Source organism: Homalodisca vitripennis, unplaced genomic scaffold, assembly GCF_021130785.1.
Source record: "Homalodisca vitripennis isolate AUS2020 unplaced genomic scaffold, UT_GWSS_2.1 ScUCBcl_3848;HRSCAF=9625, whole genome shotgun sequence".
In the NCBI taxonomy this organism is placed as follows: domain Eukaryota; kingdom Metazoa; phylum Arthropoda; class Insecta; order Hemiptera; family Cicadellidae; genus Homalodisca; species Homalodisca vitripennis.
Window position 1 is genome coordinate 9,265 of NW_025779957.1, and position 20,002 is coordinate 29,266.

Sequence of the window (20,002 nt, forward strand, 5' to 3'; positions counted from 1 at the left end):
CTTTGGAAATTGGCCGAAATACTATTTCCTATCAACGAATAATACCTCAGGGACTACTTTCACGACATGCATGTTTCAACACAGGAGCTCTACATCAGGGACACCGGATTCATTGTTATGGACATGTTAGTATGTTGATATGTTACAATCGTATGTGCAGAAATGAGTACCTATGTAAGAAATTTTTATAATATTGTGCAATTGCAACTTATGAATATACGCATAATTGATACCGTAGAATTCATTATTTAAAGTTTGATATTAACAGAGATAATCCAAATGACAAATGTGTTTTTAAATAATCTGAGTAATCGAGTTCAAATAGTATAAGAGACTGTGCAAGGTATGTGAGAAGACAACGTGAGATTGAACTAATCTGAGAGATCTCCTGAATCGTATCGATTGCAGTTCTTTCTTCTCGTGTACCTGGTAGAAGATTCTAATCTGATAAGATAGAATTCGATTGAATATGTGAAAGGTATACATTAGAAAACTGAAAGATTTGGCAATGGAATGTCTCTCAATGTGCGTTGTTGGCTGAGCTTCAGAGAAGCTGATCACTCGAAGCTTCGAGGCTGGAAAAATATCATTTGTGTCTGCAGCAGTTTCAAATAGTCCATTCATAATTAGATAAGTAATGATGGATGCGTATTGTTCATGCAAATTGTAACACGCTTAACTATACTAAAATATATTACAGTTATTGTACGTAAGCTTAAATTCCAATGTCAGCAAGTTGTTAAAAATCGTTAGCATTGTATAATTATTTATAGAGAATTTACTGAAATATACCGAAGTTTGGTGCTTCATGAGAACCGTGAGTAAATATTCCTACCCTCACACTTAATGTAGCCAAATCGTGGAACTTAAACAATTCGCAATTCTAATTTTAACGCTGGAGGTAATTTACAGCTATGCGACATTTTCCCAAACATGTTTCTATTGCATTTTTATGCGGTTAAAATTTTAATTCTATCTATTGATTTTAACGAGCATTTTAGAAAATTACAATTAGTGGCATTTTTTAATTATATAAGATGCTATAAACATTAGAGAACTAATTATGATTATGAAATGGGTTTCATAAAAAATGTGCTGTTCTACGGAAAAGTTTTTTTTTGTCCCTATCATCACAATATACTTTTACACTTGCTCTATCACTCGAGGGCTGAACTAACGGGGAACTTTTGAATGAAGCTTCATTTCTACATAGGCAGCACTGATTTTGATGATGCTTGCATATCATTGCATAATATTTAACTGACAGTGAATATTTTTATATTGTTCTTATGGATAGCCATTCTTTACAATTAATAAAGAAATAAGTAATGTTCGATTTTTAAATGAGAAATTTTTCAGAGAGTAAAAATATAAAATAATACAGTGGTAATTGAATGTTAATATTAGGTAACAAGATTTTATCACACTATTACATCATATGCAAGATATTTTTAGAAATCATTCACATATATCTGAAAATGTTGCATGCAAATTCATTTCTAAACCTATAAGAAATATTTCTATGATAATGCATGGAATTTGACTGAACTTCATTTTAGCCTGTCATTTAGTAGACTGACATAATTTACATTTCTGCTAGGGGGATGAAAACATTTTTTTTCTATATAACGACAGTCGTAAACGGCATCTAGAGAACTAATTAAGTTACATACTTTAAATTGTGCATTTTACACGACGCATGGTGTTGCGTACTTTTACATTTTAGTAAATTAAGAAAATTCGTATTTGCTATAGTTTGTAATCGTGAATCTGTAATGTGCATCCGATGCTGTCCGAACATTCTCAAGTTTTCTGCGCAATTATGAATAGGATGTTTATAGGACTTTAATTTTACTAAGGTGACTTTAGAAGATAACTGAAGTTTTTGATGATGTTAGACCATACCTTCTATTAATCAGACTTGGAGAAATTACAACAGCAGAAGTGGTGGTGGGGGATATCGAGCCTTGGTCCGTCCCGCTTCTTGGAAAATACAGATAAGATTCCAAACGCTACATTAAGAGAAAGGCACACTTGGACTAAACTTAACATTCACATTGAATCAACTCCTCCCATTATAGTAACCATGTGTAATCTCTTGTGTAAAATATGTTGCTCAAAAAGCTTCTGGACGTTAAAATTGTATGCAACTTGCTCTATTTTACATTTACTACACTGGCTCCTCCCCCCCTGAAGGAGGTATAGTCTGTAATCAAAAAAATATTATTTTAAGTTTTGTGTATGAGGAGTTTCAGTGGAGTAAATGGATAAACATGAGACATTCATTGTCAAAAATCGTTACTTAAAAAATATTATCACGAAAGGCTACAAAAACCAGATTATGGCCGTAAATTTTTAATTCATAGCTAACCTTATAAAATAGTAGAATTAGTTGTTAAATACTTTTGAGCCCACTATACAAAACTAGTTTTTAAATATTGATAGACTATACTGTTGTATGTAACAGTAGAATTTTTTTAACTCAAATCCAGCTGTTTTCCATGTTTTCTTGGTTATCCAATACCAAATCTTATAATTCTTATGTTGCAATTTTGTAAAATGATTACTCTCTTGATAAATGATAACTTATTATGTTCGTAGGGAAACACATAATCGAAGAAACCAAAATACGAAAATATAACACAATATTAGTGGAGATTGTATATAATATATATCCCACGACGCTACATTTTTGTTGGAGATGTAATATACAATATACAGAACAAAACCAACCTAATGTAAATTGTGGCTTGAGCAACAAAATCCTCACTCTTGTTGTACAAAACGGAAGGTATAAAATTACGATGAATACATATCAAGTGCTTCTTCTGTATTCATGAAGTATTGTGTGCTGCAACGCGAATATAAAGCGGAGATTTAAACATGATGATACATAGCGTTCCGGGTGTAGTTGTAGTTACCTGATAAAGTATTGTAGCTTCAATATAGTAGTATAGAAGCTGCATTAAGTTATCAGTTAACTATTGTATTTGCACTCTAGTAAAGTTTAGAGTGCATATTACTCTCTTGAAGTCTATCATGCATGTCATCTTCGTACAGTCTTACCGTGAATGTTACTCTAGAGAGATTAACTTGTATATTACTCTCTTGAAGTCTAGCGTGCATATTACTCTTGAGGTCTAGCGTGTATGTCATCTTCGTACAATCTTACCATGCTTGTTACTCTAGAGAGATTAGTTTGTATATTACTCTCGTGAAGTCTAGCGTGCATATTACACTTGATGTCTAGAGTTCTTGCCGTCTTCGTACAGTCTTACCGTGAATGTTACTCTAGAGAGATTAGTTTTGTATTTTACTCTCGTGAAGTCTAGCGTGCATATTACACTTGAGGTTAGAGTTCTTGCCGTGAATGTTACTCAGAGAGATTAGTTTGTATGTTACTCTCGTGAAGTCTAGCGTGCATATTACTATTGATGTCTAGAGTACTTGTCGTCTTCGTACAGTCTTACCGTGCATGTTACTCTAGAGAGATTAGCTTGTATATTGCTCTAGTGAAGTCTAGCATGCACATTACACTTGATGTCTAGCGTACTTGTCATCTTCGTAACGTCTTAGCGTACCTGTTACTCTCCACCCTTACACCCCAGAATCACACACACACACACACAAACACACACACACACACACACACACACACACTCACACGCACTTGTTATTAGACAAAAAAAACTAATGATATTCACCTTTATATCTTATTATATTATATGAATAAGTTCATAAAATTTGAGACACATAGGTGTAATAATCATGGAATTACACAACTTGTTAAACTTGTATGACACTTGCTAATGTTTGTATTCTAAACTCTGTATTCAGCTCGCCCTATAGCGGCGGCGGACAGAACGGCTTGGGGCAGCAGTCGGGGTAGTTCTTGGTCAGATCTCCTGGAGTCAAGTAGCAGCCTTCTAGTAGGCTGTATAGTGGACACCTGCACAAGTGGTAGAGCTAGGGTTAGTAACGAGACAGAAAGTGAAGGAGCACCGTAATAATGATTAAATTGAAGTTAAAAAAGGTGATAAACAGAGAGTAGAATAAGAAGGAAGTTGCTAGGACTACGAAAAAGCAGCTAGAGCGATTAAGTATAAAAAGTAGAAGAAAACAAAACCTTATAAAAATAGAAAAACATAGAGGCAACAAAAATTATAGTAGAAAATAAATACATGCCAATTAATCTATTTTATATTGATTTAATATGAAAGAAATCAAATCTGCTCATAAATAAAATTTTTATAAAATATATTAATCTAACAATGTTTATTTACATAAGTTTATTACTTAATACAATATTTTAAAATTTAAATATTCCGGTAAATTTTACTTAATAAAAATTAAATTTTTTATCATAATACTTGCTATTTGTAACTTAATTAAAATTGCAATATACTGAACTGATAGTTTTTTTTATTGTAGTGCATAGCTTTTTATTGTAGTTAAACATTTGTAATCTACTAACGTAAATAAGTTATAATAGATTACCAAAGCATATACTACCAAAGCATTCTGCTGATAAGTTCTGAGTACACGTAACTTTGATAAACCATTTTTAGAATTTAACTTAATTGAAATAGTTGTATATAAGAGAGCATTACTATTTTATTCCTGTAGAGAGCAAAATTCGTTTCAAAGATGGAAACAAAAATTAATCTACAGTCAATGTACCTAATACTAAATTATCTACCCTTAAGCATTAAATAATAATTGCATATGACTTTACCCTTATATAATAATGAACTTATATGTTTGGGTTATTTATTTTAGTTTTGTTTTTGTATCCATTATTTAATACTTACTCCGACATGGAGAGTTCACCTGTTGCTGAACAACTCCATCCCTTACACTCTCCATTGACCACACTTGTCCACTCCGACCCTGGGGGATGCTTCTGGCCGCCTTCCATACATGGAGGAACTAAACGACAAGGAAGTTTGTCACTATTCTGTTAAAATTAGTAAAACATTTTTTCACTTTGCAAGATGTTAATCTCATAATCAAAGGTTCATTATTTCGGCTCAGCTGCAGATTGAATAGTCAGGACTAAGTATTTAGGCTTGTTTACCTGAAGGGTTCACTTTTGGCTGGTTTACGATATGTCACTTATACTGGTCAACCTTATGGATGTCCGAGAGCGGCACATAAATAACCACAAATGTGAGATATTGGGATGCAAGGGTAAATCGATATGTCTAGTCTACTGCGGGAGATAACTGTTGGAGTTAGTGGGGCTCTGTAGGTGTTAAAAGCTGTTACTAGCCTAAACATAAGGGCGTGCCACCTATTCTCGCTTTGCCTGAGAGGATGGTAAAGAGCACGGCTTCCCCCTCTTCTAAAAATATATGCCTGAGTTTAATGCCTACAGTCCTTCCTCATGGATCTTGATAGGACTGTCCCTGCGGAAACAGCGCAAAGGTCCTTCAAGGATTAAGTGCAATTTTTCAGCTCTTTTCCTAAGAGAACAAAACATTTCTTAGGCTTACGCGGCAATATTAATAACTAAAATATTTAAAATCTTAACATATTAGACCAGTAAATGTGTGGTTTGTAGAGGATAAACTATTAAAAGGGTAATTATTCACTCACCCATCGGCTATTAAGATATATACAAGCGAAATCATCCCTGCATACCTTTATTCATAAACATATATCTGAGTAATTAATTCTGGTTCGAATAATGTTGATACTCCTGAGCTGCATCTGGCCAGTGTGTATATGGTGTCAGACAGCTCGGAGCTTATTTTTTTTACCCCTCAGCCACTTCCAAAACTCCAAAATACATCAAACTATGTAAATGTTTTGATTTATGGATTATATATTGTGCTTATATATTAGGAGTTTAGTAGTTATAATGCAATATATATATATATATATATATATATATATATATATATATATATATATATATATATATATATATATACAAACATTAACGTTTAGGTAGCTATGTCAAGTTTTGTGAAATTACTTTTAGTATTAACTAGAAAAGTAATTTTTAAAACATCATACATCTACAATGCATATTTACAATGATATAGGCTGATAAACGAAAAGCTTTAAGGACGGGTAGAGGGGATAGGAGAGGGATAGAGGTGGGACGTTTTAGCTAGACCCTTTTCTACATAGTAGCCATCGAGATAAAAGTTAACATTTTAATTATTTTTCCTATTATCTGCAGTTTTATGGAACACACTGCCTGGACTGAATAGTTATGGCTCAATTTACAATGGTGAAACGCAACGTTTTATATCCACACGGGTTCGTGAACACATTAGGCCACAAAACATCAAGATATGAAAGAATCAACTGTACTCTAACAATAATCACAAAACTAGTCATATAATTGATTCTATAAACCAGATGTACTTGTACGTGAAATATAGAAAAGCGAAAGAAGAAGAAAAGTAACTTCAACAAAGAACATGCCATTAACTTGTCTAGAGTTTGTGAAAAAGAACCCGTACTGATCACTGAAGATATTGGAATGATTAAATGGTGATTGGTTAAGCTACAGTTAATCACGAGGAACCCATATCTCAACCCCTTCTCTCAACTCACCTGCAAATATAACTTGGTGGCCCTACAGTTTTGGGTTAACTTTTTATGATATCATGATCCTTCACAGTGTCACCAAAAACATTTAAAGTATTTACATGAGTGAGGAACGTGTCACAATAAAACTGTTAGATTAGTTAGGTGCAAATATAAAACATGTAAATAAATATTAATACAGCTGTTGGAAGCGTTGTGTACGCTTAAGCACCCAAAAGATGGCTGACTATCAAACTGTGACGAGTTGCACGAAAAGAGTTGGAATGCATTCCACCCGATTGATGATTAACTAAACTGTGCAAGAATCCTTTTCTTTGTGTTTTTACTGGAATTCGAATTTTTAAAATATCGTTGTCATCTACCTAGTATTTAAATACACTTCATAGTTACAAATAAATCATACAAAATAATACAAATTTTCCTGATGAGCATAGTAAAAAAGGTTATGAGGCATAATAATAACAAACTTTGGTAGATAATATCTTAGAATATATAGTATACAGAAGGCTAATTAACTGCTAAATAAATAAATAAACTGCTGGCCAAACAATTGAGGATCTGCTTAAAAAAACTATAATATGTTAGAAATAGAGTTTATGGTGTGTAAAAAACAAATTCCTACTTCAATAAAATTGATTATATGTCATTATGCTGTTTTTTGTGTATAAGTAAAGATTTAAAAATATTGTAAAAAGAAATTTTTGCTTTATTTCTATAAAAACGCTTTAATAAACTCATATTAAAAAAATTATATCAAATTGTGTTGAATGCTTGTAATATTTTTTAACAAATATTAATTTCTACTCCACAGTAAAGATAAAAAAACATAGGGGTTACCGTAATGAATTATACGTTATTTCTTAAAAACATTAAACCATTTCTATGGATGACCAAATAATGCAGAGTCGGAACTCCAAGAGTCAAATCATAGGCATTGAAACACGAAAATCCAAGTTTCTAAAATGAAAAAATTGTTGGTTCGACATGAGTTTCTATTTATAACGCAGTTTTAAACTTAATCCTCATGTTAAAAGCAGACCCTCGCATGTCGGTAGCCGGTAGCTGACGAGCGTACCTTAATAACGTTATATATTTTGGACTAAAATCTTAAATTTGGTTGTGAACATAATTGTATTGATCTATTATAGAAATAGATTTGAATTTAAATGTTTACTAATCGTTTACAAAAATTATTTTTCAGATATTTTTTTTTATATTAGTCATAATTTAAAAGTTGGAATAAATCTACAACAGTGTGTTGTTAAATTATAGAAATGTCACAGAATTAATGCACCAAATTTTATGTTATTGAAAATAATATGTTTTAGAACATGTAAGTGTTATTTTTCTAAAGTAAATTAAATTAAAGTTTAGGTTGAGAGTTGCAAATATAAATATTGAACTACGCTTTTACAACCAAGTCTTCACGCCTCTTGAGGGGCAACGGAACTGAACATTTCTAAAAGCATTTTTATGGTAAAATTATAAGTAAAGTACGTTTTAACTTTTCTAGCCTATTTTATAGTAAAATCACAAGTAAAGTAAATTTCAACTTTTACATACTCTCTCGAGCCTAGGATTATTGAAGAGCTTAATAGTTTACGCTATGTTTAGTTTTAATACAGTAAAATAATGTTATCTTAAACTGTACACTTTAATATTTTATGCCAATCTTGTTTTCTATAGGTACATACATATACACCCAGTTGTTTTTCAGGTTGCTTGTGTAATGTGTGAAGTTTTTCGTAAAATAACATTTAATAAAAAATTTGTTTCTTCATTAAATTATATAAAGGCTATTAGGAACTCTAAAAATTGATCGGTGTTTAAAGATCAACTTCAAAATGGACCATTTTCATAACGTTCGACAAAAAGTAAGGTATTTTAAGTTTAGCATAAGGCCTAAGGGTTAAAATGTGATACTAAAGACACTGCAACCGGTTTTTTAACAGTTTCTTGGGAGATAATTTATTCATAAAGATTTTATAAGGGATATACGCTCTAACAAAACAAATAACCTATCAGTAGAATTAAGTAAATTGCTGTTCATATTGCATAATTAATATATATATATATAAGTAGATATGAATATGGGGTTCCTAGACCACTTTTGGGACAGACAGAAAATCAAGGGAAAATACTGTTTAAAGGACAATAAACGAATCTGTAAAATCAAACAGTAACTCACGAATGAAAAATTAACTGAATCCGTTCCAAAAGCGACCCAGAATCCCCTACTGACCAAAAATGAAAAAATCACGAATGAAACCGAATCTATAGCCGTTTGCTTCTACTTTCTTGAGCTGTTTTAATGTACAATATATTGGAAATGTTGTCAAATCTGCTACGAATAAACGAAAATTCTGTAGTAAATATATTAAAAATCTTAATGAAAAATCTTGGAAAAGTTAAAGAAAAAATTATTGAAAAAATAGTATAAAGAATTTAAATTACCTCATACAAACCAATATAGTAATAAAAGTACTATTTTGTCCTATAACTATATACTATTTTTTTCAATAATTTTAAGTCTTAGTTTACAGATTTTTCTATAATAAATAGAAGAATCTATCACTGTTTTCACCAGAAATTTTGCTGATTTCTGTCAAATTCAAGTAAAAATCATTACTTTTTCAAATTCATAGTTTAAGAAATTTTCCCTATTTAAATGGAGAGGAAAAAGGTATCATGTCCATACTGCAAAAAAGACATTTTTGAACACCATTATACCCGACATTATAATTCAAAGAATCATCTGAAAAATAAAGATATTTATGAAAAAGAACTAAATTATTTGAGGAATTGGGCTAAAGAAAATCAAATTGTAGATCATGAAAAGATGTACAATATAGAAAAATTACGAGAATTAAAGAAAAACTTTAAGGAAGATAAAAAAGATCTAAATCTATTTAAAGATGAAAAAATTCAATCAATCGCTGAAAAATTGTCCATTGAAACAAACGATAAAACTAAGTCTGAAATGATCGAAGAAATTGACAAAACTCTTAACGAAAACCCTAAAAATATCATTGATGTAGAAGTGTTATCCTCAATACACGGTCTTTTCAAGCAATACATTTTAACAAACTTAAACGATAATTCCATGTCAATTTACAAATATCTATCAATTATGAGGCCAGAAATTAAAAGTTTAATAGAAAAATTTCAAGAGAATGTTAAAAATATGAAAGGATATCTCTCTTTGGAATGTGAATATGAACGAACTTTAGTAAACGGTGAACCACAAACTTGCCCAATGTACTTTACTATTAAATCCGATGAAGTCTTTGACGTAAACGATTTTATCACTAAACAATTTAATAAATTAACGCATCGTGAACAATCTAATCATCCAAATCGAGGTTCTGGATGGACATTAAAACGCTGTAAACAACTGATTTTGAGCCTTAATAAACACGAAATAATGAACGCAGGATCATATATCGATTTACCAAAGAAAATCAAAGATAAAAAAGCTTGTATAAATATCAAAAATAAAGATGATTATTGCTTTATTTATTCTATCCGATGTGCTATTGAAAAATCCGAGACTCATGTCGACAGAGCAAAACAATATGAAAAATTTGTAAATGACGAGATATTTTCAGGTTTCGAGTATCCAATGTCCTTAAAAGATATACAATTATTTGAAAAACGAAGTCAAAATTCCAAGTACAAATATCCAAAAATGTCTATAAATATCTACAGTTATGATGAGAAACTCAATATTGTTCCGTTTCAAATTTCTGAAAAATATGATGCCGAGTTAGAAATTGATTTATTGTATGTTAAACAAGAAGACAAATCTCATTATGTTTTGATAACCGATTTAAATAAACTCGTGAGTTCTCAGTTATCCAAGCATAAGGAAAGAAAATTTCTTTGTAGAAGATGTTTAAGCCATTTCTACAAATCTGGAGATTTAACAGATCATTTAGAAATTTGCAAACAACATGAAGTTTTGTAAACCAATTATGCCATTTCCAGGTCAAACGACAACATTTACTAATTATCAAAAGAAGTTTAGCCATCCGTACGTTATTTATATGGATTTTGAGAGCATATTAGAAAAAATTCCGACATGCAAGAACAATCCACAAAGATCGACTACAACCAAGATTCAGAAGCATATTCCTTATGGTTTTACTCTATATTTAGTGTCAAATGTGACGAATCGCATGTATAAACCGATATGTTATCGAGCCGAAAATGAAGACGATTTGCCTAATGTTCCTGCAAAATTGTTTGAAGAGCTCAATAAAATATCAAAATACATAGCTAAAAAGTATAATTCTAAGAACAAAAAACCTATGAAATTGACCGAAGAAGAAGAATTAGCGTACCAAAATTCCAGTCTTTGTCATATTTGTGAATGTGAGGGTTTTGATAATCAAACAAGAAAAAAAGTACGAGATCATTGTCATTTAACAGGTAAATTTAGAGGTGCTGCTCATTTATCTTGTAATCTGAATCTCAAATTTCCTCAAAATATTCCAGTTTTCTGTCACAATATGTCAAATTACGATACTCATTTGTACATAAAAGAATTGGCTAAACAATATGGAAATGTTGATTTGATCGCAAATACCGATGAAAAATATATAAATTATTCAGTAAATTCTGGCTATGGGTATGAGTTTGAAGATGATAAACCAAGAAAGTTCATCAAGTTTTCATTCGTAGATACGTTCAGATTCATGGCATCGTCTATTGAAAAGTTAGCTAAAAACCTCAAAAAAGATGATTTCAAGCATGCAAATCATTTTATACAAGATGGAAGAATATTGAATGAAATTCTAAAAAGACAGCCAAATGACGACAACGAGATTTTTAAAATTCTATCTGGAAAAAGGAATATTTCCCTATGAATTTATCGATAGTATTGAAAAACTTGATTACACAGAAGACCTGAAAATTCAAGATTTCTATTCACTTTTGACAGATGAGAGCATATCTGAGAAAGATTATCAACACTATTTGAGCGTTTGGAACAAATTAAAAGAGAAAAATCTTGGAAATTACTCTGATTTGTACAATATCCAAGATGTATTATTGCTCGCTGATATATTCGAAAACTTCAGAAACATTTGTCTAAATTGTTACAAACTTGATCCAGCACATTATCTAACAGCTCCAAGTCTCGCATGGGACGCTATGTTAAAATTAACGAAAATAGAATTACAATTGATTAGTGATTATAATATGTATTTAATGATTGAAAAAGGTATTCGCGGAGGCATTTCTCAATGTATTAAACGATATGTTAAAGCAAATAACAAATATTTGAAAGATTTTGATGAATCAAAGCCTGAAAACTATCTGTTGTACGTCGATGCAAACAACCTTTATGGGTATGGCCTCATGCAAAATTTACCATATGGCGATATCAAGTGGATGGATCCTAAAACGTATACAAAAGAAGAGTGGCAAGAAACAATTTTAGAACTCACTGGCGACGAAGATTATGGCTATATTCTCGAAGTCGATCTTGGATATCCAACAAATTTACACGAACATCACAAGGATTTACCTCTTGCTCCAGAACATTTTAAAAACAAACTTTGCACAACTCTACTGGATAAAACTGAATACGTTGTTCATTCGAGAAATTTGAAATTCTATCTGGAACAAGGAATGGTGTTAAAACATGTGAATAGAGTTATCGCATTCGATCAGAAGCCTTTTATGAAAGATTACATTGATTTTAACACAAACATGAGAACAAAAGCTACAAGTGACTTTGAGAAGGACTTTTACAAGTTAATGAACAACTCAGTTTTTGGAAAATCTATGGAAAATGTGAGAAACAGATGTGATATTAGACTAGGAAATGAAGAATTTTCAATGAAACAAGCTAAGAAAACGAAATTTTCAAATGCTTTAGTATCTTTGACGACAACTGTATAGCGAGTCACATGTATAAACAGAATGTAAAATTTAACAAGCCGATCTACATAGGATTTTCAGTTCTCGACCTCTCAAAATTGCTAATGTACGAGTTTTATTACAACAAATTAAAGAACTATGATCCAGATTTGAATCTGTGTTACATGGATACAGACAGTTATTTTCTAGAATTAAAACGTGATCCTTACAAAATTATTAAAGAAAATTTGAATGACTTTGATACGAGCGATTATCCAAAAGATCATGAATGTTTCGGTACTAAAAATAAGAAAGTCATAGGAAAATTCAAAGACGAACTAAATAGCGAAGTTTTAGAAGAATTTTGTGGTTTAAGATCAAAGATGTACTCGTACAAATATCTAGACAAAAATCCAGTTAGGTGTAAAGGAATTAAGAGAAGCGTTGTAAATAAAACAATAAATATCGAAAACTTGAAGAAATGTTTGTTCGAATATAAAGAAGAATTTAGGGAGATGACAGTAATCAAAAGCTACAAACATGAGTTGTACACCGTCACTATAAACAAGTTAGCACTGAACGCTAAAGATGATAAGAGAATTGTCCTAGAAAATAATATCGATACAGTACCGTATGGATATAAAGGCGAAATTAAAACAGATATTTTAGAAGAGTTAAACAAAGTTGGAAACTTTGAAAATTGAGAAATAACCGGAAGTTTTTTCGAATATGAATTGAGAAAGTCAAAGCTGTAATTTTTTCTATATAAATGGAGGCTCAAAAGAAGTGTACAATTTGTCAAGAATATAAATATTTTGAAGAATTTCATAAAAATAAGTCTAAAAAAGGAGGAATAGAGTCTATGTGTAAAGTTTGTCGTAGTAAATATGAGAGAGAATTATACGATAAAATAGAAAAATTAACGTTAGAAGAGAAAAAATGTTGCGTTTGTAAAGAAATTAAGGATATTTCCCAATTTTACGATTGGCATTATAGTAGAGATAAAAAACATACACATTGTAAAGATTGTGCTACAAGAATTCAACGAAAAAGTCAAAAGAAACCGACTCTTTGCGAGTGTGGACGAATCATTCAATGGTTACCTTATCTTCAAAAACATTTACAGACAAAATATCATAATTCTAGAGTTTAATAAAATTTAGAAACATTTTCATCGTAAAGTCCAGATTCATTGATAAAAACAGTGTCAGGATGAAGATTGTTAAGGGGCCATTCGAATAGCCCCTTGTTTCTCGGGGTCTATGGGATAGACTCCTGTAATTTATACATACAAAAGTTGTTTTTATCATCATTATCGACATTATTTATGATAGCTTGCCTCGTGTTTTCATATTCTAAAATTTCTGCAACATCTTTTGCTTTGAACCAAATTTTGAAACGTTTCTGCTATCTTCGTTTTTTATTTCAGTATTAAAGAATATATGCCCGGTTCATTAATGAAAATAGTGTTTTTTTGAAAGTTTGAAGGTAAGAACGATTCGTTCCCCCCTTCTGAATCTATGTTATCGTAGCTTTTTTTATATTTGTCTTTAACGTGATCTCTAATCGCTTTCATCGTAGTTTTAAATTCCAATATTTCTGCAATATCTTTTGCTTTAAACCAAAATTCATTATTTTCGTCAACAAATGTTAAAATTTCTTTATTATTGAATTTGAGTAGATTCACAACTGACTCCATTTAGATAGAAAAGAAATTTAACTAGTAATTTTTATTTCGAGAATAAAGGCCAGATTCATTAACGAAAATAGTGTCAGGATGAAGATTTTGAAAGGGTCTATCGCATAGACTCTTGTAATTTATATATTTAAAGGCTATTTTCTCGTCATTATCAATATTATTTATGATAGCTTGTCTAGTATTTTCATATTGTAAAATTTCTGCAACATCTTTAGCCTTAAACCAGATCACATTGTTTTCGTCTACAATCGTTAAGATATTCGTGTTATCGAATGTAAGTTGATTATTTCTTAGATCTATGACTGACTCCATTTAGATAGAAAAAAATTTAACAAGCAATTATTATTTTGAGTTTAAAGGTCGAAAATAGTGTCTGGATGTAATTTTTGTAAGAGTCGCGATTCGATACCCTTGTCAGAATCTATGTTTTCAAAGCTTTTTTTTGTATTTTTTCTTTAACATGATCTATGATAGCTTGTCTCGTATTTTTAAATTCCAATATTTCTGCAACATCTTTAGCCTTAAACCAAATTTCATTATTTTCGTCAACAATCGTGCAAATGTCTTTATTATTGAATGTAAGTTGATTATTGAGTAGATCCACAACAGACTCCATTTAGATAGAAAAGAAATTTAACTAGTAATTTTTATTTTGAGAATAAAGCCCAGATTCATTGATAAAAACAGTGTCAGGATGAAGATTGTTAAGGGGCCATTCGAATAGCCCCTTGTTTTTTAAGTAAAAATATTGAATTTTGTCATCATCATCAACTCATTTTTATTCCTTTTTCAATCTTAAATATATTGTTGTTTTACTCTCATTATTTAATAAATTTCCCTCAGAGTCTTGTATAGTTAGAACGATTTTTGAATTCTTTTAATATTTTTTTCTAATTGGAATATAATCAATTTCATTCGGGTTTTCACTGATTTTTGATCCATAAACAACATTTGGAAAAATATTGACAAATTTAGTGATCTATTTAAAATTTTAAGTTTTCTCTTATAAAATAACCTGATTCTCTATATTGTTTTTAACAGATTTATACCTTGATTGGTATGCAATTTTGCGCGACTGTGATCAAGACTATTATCGTTTTTGTCATAAAATTCCAGGTCTTTGTTATCATTTTTATTTTTATAATATAGATTTAATCGTTTTTTATTTATACATTTTTTACAAGATGATCTGATTTTTTCGAGTTGTTTTCCAAATTCTGCAATATCTTTTACAATGTTACAAGTAGAACATTTTTTAAAACAGTTATCCATTTATTGACAACAAATTTGACAACATGAACGTAAAAGTTGACAACATGAACGTAAACAGGACAACAAAAACGTAAAAAACGTGAACACGAAACGTAAAACATGAACGTGAAACATGAACGTGAAACGTAAACACGAACGTAAAACATGAACGTGGAACGTTTTTACGTTTTTTGTTGTCCTGTTTACGTTCATGTTGTCAACTTTTACGTTCATGTTGTCAAATTTGTTGTCAATAAATGGATAACTGTTTTAAAAAATGTTCTACTTGTAACATTGTAAAAGATATTGCAGAATTTGGAAAACAACTCGAAAAAATCAGATCATCTTGTAAAAAATGTATAAATAAAAAACGATTAAATCTATATTATAAAAATAAAAATGATAACAAAGACCTGGAATTTTATGACAAAAACGATAATAGTCTTGATCACAGTCGCGCAAAATTGCATACCAATCAAGGTATAAATCTGTTAAAACAATATAGAGAATCAGGTTATTTTATAAGAGAAAACTTAAAATTTTAAATAGATCACTAAATTTGTCAATATTTTTCCAAATGTTGTTTATGGATCAAAAATCAGTGAAAACCCGAATGAAATTGATTATATTCCAATTAGAAAAAATATTAAAAGAATTCAAAAATCGTTCTAACTATACAAGACTCTGAGGGAAATTTATTAAATAATGAGAGTAAAACAACAATATATTTAAGATTGAAAAAGGAATAAAAATGAGTTGATGATGATGACAAAATTCAATATTTTTACTTAAAAAACAAGGGGCTATTCGAATGGCCCCTTAACAATCTTCATCCTGACACTGTTTTTATCAATGAATCTGGGCTTTATTCTCAAAATAAAAATTACTAGTTAAATTTCTTTTCTATCTAAATGGAGTCTGTTGTGGATCTACTCAATAATCAACTTACATTCAATAATAAAGACATTTGCACGATTGTTGACGAAAATAATGAAATTTGGTTTAAGGCTAAAGATGTTGCAGAAATATTGGAATTTAAAAATACGAGACAAGCTATCATAGATCATGTTAAAGAAAAATACAAAAAAAGCTTTGAAAACATAGATTCTGACAAGGGTATCGAATCGCGACTCTTACAAAAATTACATCCAGACACTATTTTCGACCTTTAAACTCAAAATAATAATTGCTTGTTAAATTTTTTTCTATCTAAATGGAGTCAGTCATAGATCTAAGAAATAATCAACTTACATTCGATAACACGAATATCTTAACGATTGTAGACGAAAACAATGTGATCTGGTTTAAGGCTAAAGATGTTGCAGAAAGAAATTTTACAATATGAAAATACTAGACAAGCTATCATAAATAATATTGATAATGACGAGAAAATAGCCTTTAAATATATAAATTACAAGAGTCTATGCCATAGACCCTTTCAAAATCTTCATCCTGACACTATTTTCGTTAATGAATCTGGCCTTTATTCTCGAAATAAAAATTACTAGTTAAATTTCTTTTCTATCTAAATGGAGTCAGTTGTGAATCTACTCAAATTCAATAATAAAGAAATTTTAACATTTGTTGACGAAAATAATGAATTTTGGTTTAAAGCAAAAGATATTGCAGAAATATTGGAATTTAAAACTACGATGAAAGCGATTAGAGATCACGTTAAAGACAAATATAAAAAAGCTACGATAACATAGATTCAGAAGGGGGGAACGAATCGTTCTTACCTTCAAACTTTCAAAAAAACACTATTTTCATTAATGAACCGGGCATATATTCTTTAATACTGAAATAAAAAACGAAGATAGCAGAAACGTTTCAAAATTTGGTTCAAAGCAAAAGATGTTGCAGAAATTTTAGAATATGAAAACACGAGGCAAGCTATCATAAATAATGTCGATAATGATGATAAAAACAACTTTTGTATGTATAAATTACAGGAGTCTATCCCATAGACCCCGAGAAACAAGGGGCTATTCGAATGGCCCCTTAACAATCTTCATCCTGACACTGTTTTTATCAATGAATCTGGACTTTACGATGAAAATGTTTCTAAATTTTATTAAACTCTAGAATTATGATATTTTGTCTGTAAATGTTTTTGAAGATAAGGTAACCATTGAATGATTCGTCCACACTCGCAAAGAGTCGGTTTCTTTTGACTTTTTCGTTGAATTCTTGTAGCACAATCTTTACAATGTGTATGTTTTTTATCTCTACTATAATGCCAATCGTAAAATTGGGAAATATCCTTAATTTCTTTACAAACGCAACATTTTTTCTCTTCTAACGTTAATTTTTCTATTTTATCGTATAATTCTCTCTCATATTTACTACGACAAACTTTACACATAGACTCTATTCCTCCTTTTTTAGACTTATTTTTATGAAATTCTTCAAAATATTTATATTCTTGACAAATTGTACACTTCTTTTGAGCCTCCATTTATATAGAAAAAATTACAGCTTTGACTTTCTCAATTCATATTCGAAAAAACTTCCGGTTATTTCTCAATTTTCAAAGTTTCCAACTTTGTTTAACTCTTCTAAAATATCTGTTTTTAATTTCGCCTTTATATCCATACGGTACTGTATCGATATTATTTTCTAGGACAATTCTCTTATCATCTTTAGCGTTCAGTGCTAACTTGTTTATAGTGACGGTGTACAACTCATGTTTGTAGCTTTTGATTACTGTCATCTCCCTAAATTCTTCTTTATATTCGAACAAACATTTCTTCAAGTTTTCGATATTTATTGTTTTATTTACAACGCTTCTCTTAATTCCTTTACACCTAACTGGATTTTTGTCTAGATATTTGTACGAGTACATCTTTGATCTTAAACCACAAAATTCTTCTAAAACTTCGCTATTTAGTTCGTCTTTGAATTTTCCTATGACTTTCTTATTTTTAGTACCGAAACATTCATGATCTTTTGGATAATCGCTCGTATCAAAGTCATTCAAATTTTCTTTAATAATTTTGTAAGGATCACGTTTTAATTCTAGAAAATAACTGTCTGTATCCATGTAACACAGATTCAAATCTGGATCAAACTTCTTTAATTTGTTGTAATAAAACTCGTACATTAGCAATTTTGAGAGGTCGAGAACTGAAAATCCTATGTAGATCGGCTTGTTAAATTTTACTTTCTGTTTATACATGTGACTCGCTATACAGTTGTCGTCAAAGATACTAAAGCATTTGAAATTTGTTTTCTTAGCTTGTTTCATTGAAAATTCTTCATTTCCTAGTCTAATATCACATCTGTTTCTCACATTTTCCATAGATTTTCCAAAAACTGAGTTGTTCATTAACTTGTAAAAGTCCTTCTCAAAGTCACTTGTAGCTTTTGTTCTCATGTTTGTGTTAAAATCAATGTAATCTTTCATAAAAGGCTTCTGATCGAATGCGATAACTCTATTCACATGTTTTAACACCATTCCTTGTTCCAGATAGAATTTCAAATTTCTCGAATGAACAACGTATTCAGTTTTATCCAGTAGAGTTGTGCAAAGTTTGTTTTTAAAATGTTCTGGAGCAAGAGGTATATCCTTGTGATGTTCGTGTAAATTTGTTGGATATCCAAGATCGACTTCGAGAATATAGCCATAATCTTCGTCGCCAGTGAGTTCTAAAATTGTTTCTTGCCACTCTTCTTTTGTATACGTTTTAGGATCCATCCACTTGATATCGCCATATGGTAAATTTTGCATGAGGCCATACCCATAAAGGTTGTTTGCATCGACGTACAACAGATAGTTTTCAGGCTTTGATTCATCAAAATCTTTCAAATATTTGTTATTTGCTTTAACATATCGTTTAATACATTGAGAAATGCCTCCGCGAATACCTTTTTCAATCATTAAATACATATTATAATCACTAATCAATTGTAATTCTATTTTCGTTAATTTTAACATAGCGTCCCATGCGAGACTTGGAGCTGTTAGATAATGTGCTGGATCAAGTTTGTAACAATTTAGACAAATGTTTCTGAAGTTTTCGAATATATCAGCGAGCAATAATACATCTTGGATATTGTACAAATCAGAGTAATTTCCAAGATTTTTCTCTTTTAATTTGTTCCAAACGCTCAAATAGTGTTGATAATCTTTCTCAGATATGCTCTCATCTGTCAAAAGTGAACAGAAATCTTGAATTTTCAGGTCTTCTGTGTAATCAAGTTTTTCAATACTATCGATAAATTCATAGGGAAATATTCCTTTTCCAGATAGAATTTTAAAAATCTCGTTGTCGTCATTTGGCTGTCTTTTTAGAATTTCATTCAATATTCTTCCATCTTGTATAAAATGATTTGCATGCTTGAAATCATCTTTTTTGAGGTTTTTAGCTAACTTTTCAATAGACGATGCCATGAATCTGAACGTATCTACGAATGAAAACTTGATGAACTTTCTTGGTTTATCATCTTCAAACTCATACCCATAGCCAGAATTTACTGAATAATTTATATATTTTTCATCGGTATTTGCGATCAAATCAACATTTCCATATTGTTTAGCCAATTCTTTTATGTACAAATGAGTATCGTAATTTGACATATTGTGACAGAAAACTGGAATATTTTGAGGAAATTTGAGATTCA

The 20,002-nt window shown here is 30.4% G+C and overlaps 1 protein-coding gene across 1 annotated transcript in view; it reads right to left on the reverse strand.

Annotated features, from left to right (window-relative positions):
- Nucleotides 1-3,774: 3,774 nt before the first annotated feature.
- LOC124372702 (U-scoloptoxin(16)-Er13a-like) overlaps nucleotides 3,775-20,002 on the reverse strand; it is a 34,170-nt gene continuing 17,942 nt past the window's right edge. Inside the window, exons 2-3 of the mRNA XM_046831114.1 lie at nucleotides 4,812-4,929; nucleotides 3,775-3,949 (exon numbers count right to left, since the gene is read on the reverse strand). Of these exons, the coding sequence (XP_046687070.1) occupies nucleotides 3,844-3,949; nucleotides 4,812-4,918 (213 nt within the window). The 5' untranslated portion in view covers nucleotides 4,919-4,929 and the 3' untranslated portion in view covers nucleotides 3,775-3,843. The remainder of the gene's footprint in view (nucleotides 3,950-4,811; nucleotides 4,930-20,002) is intronic.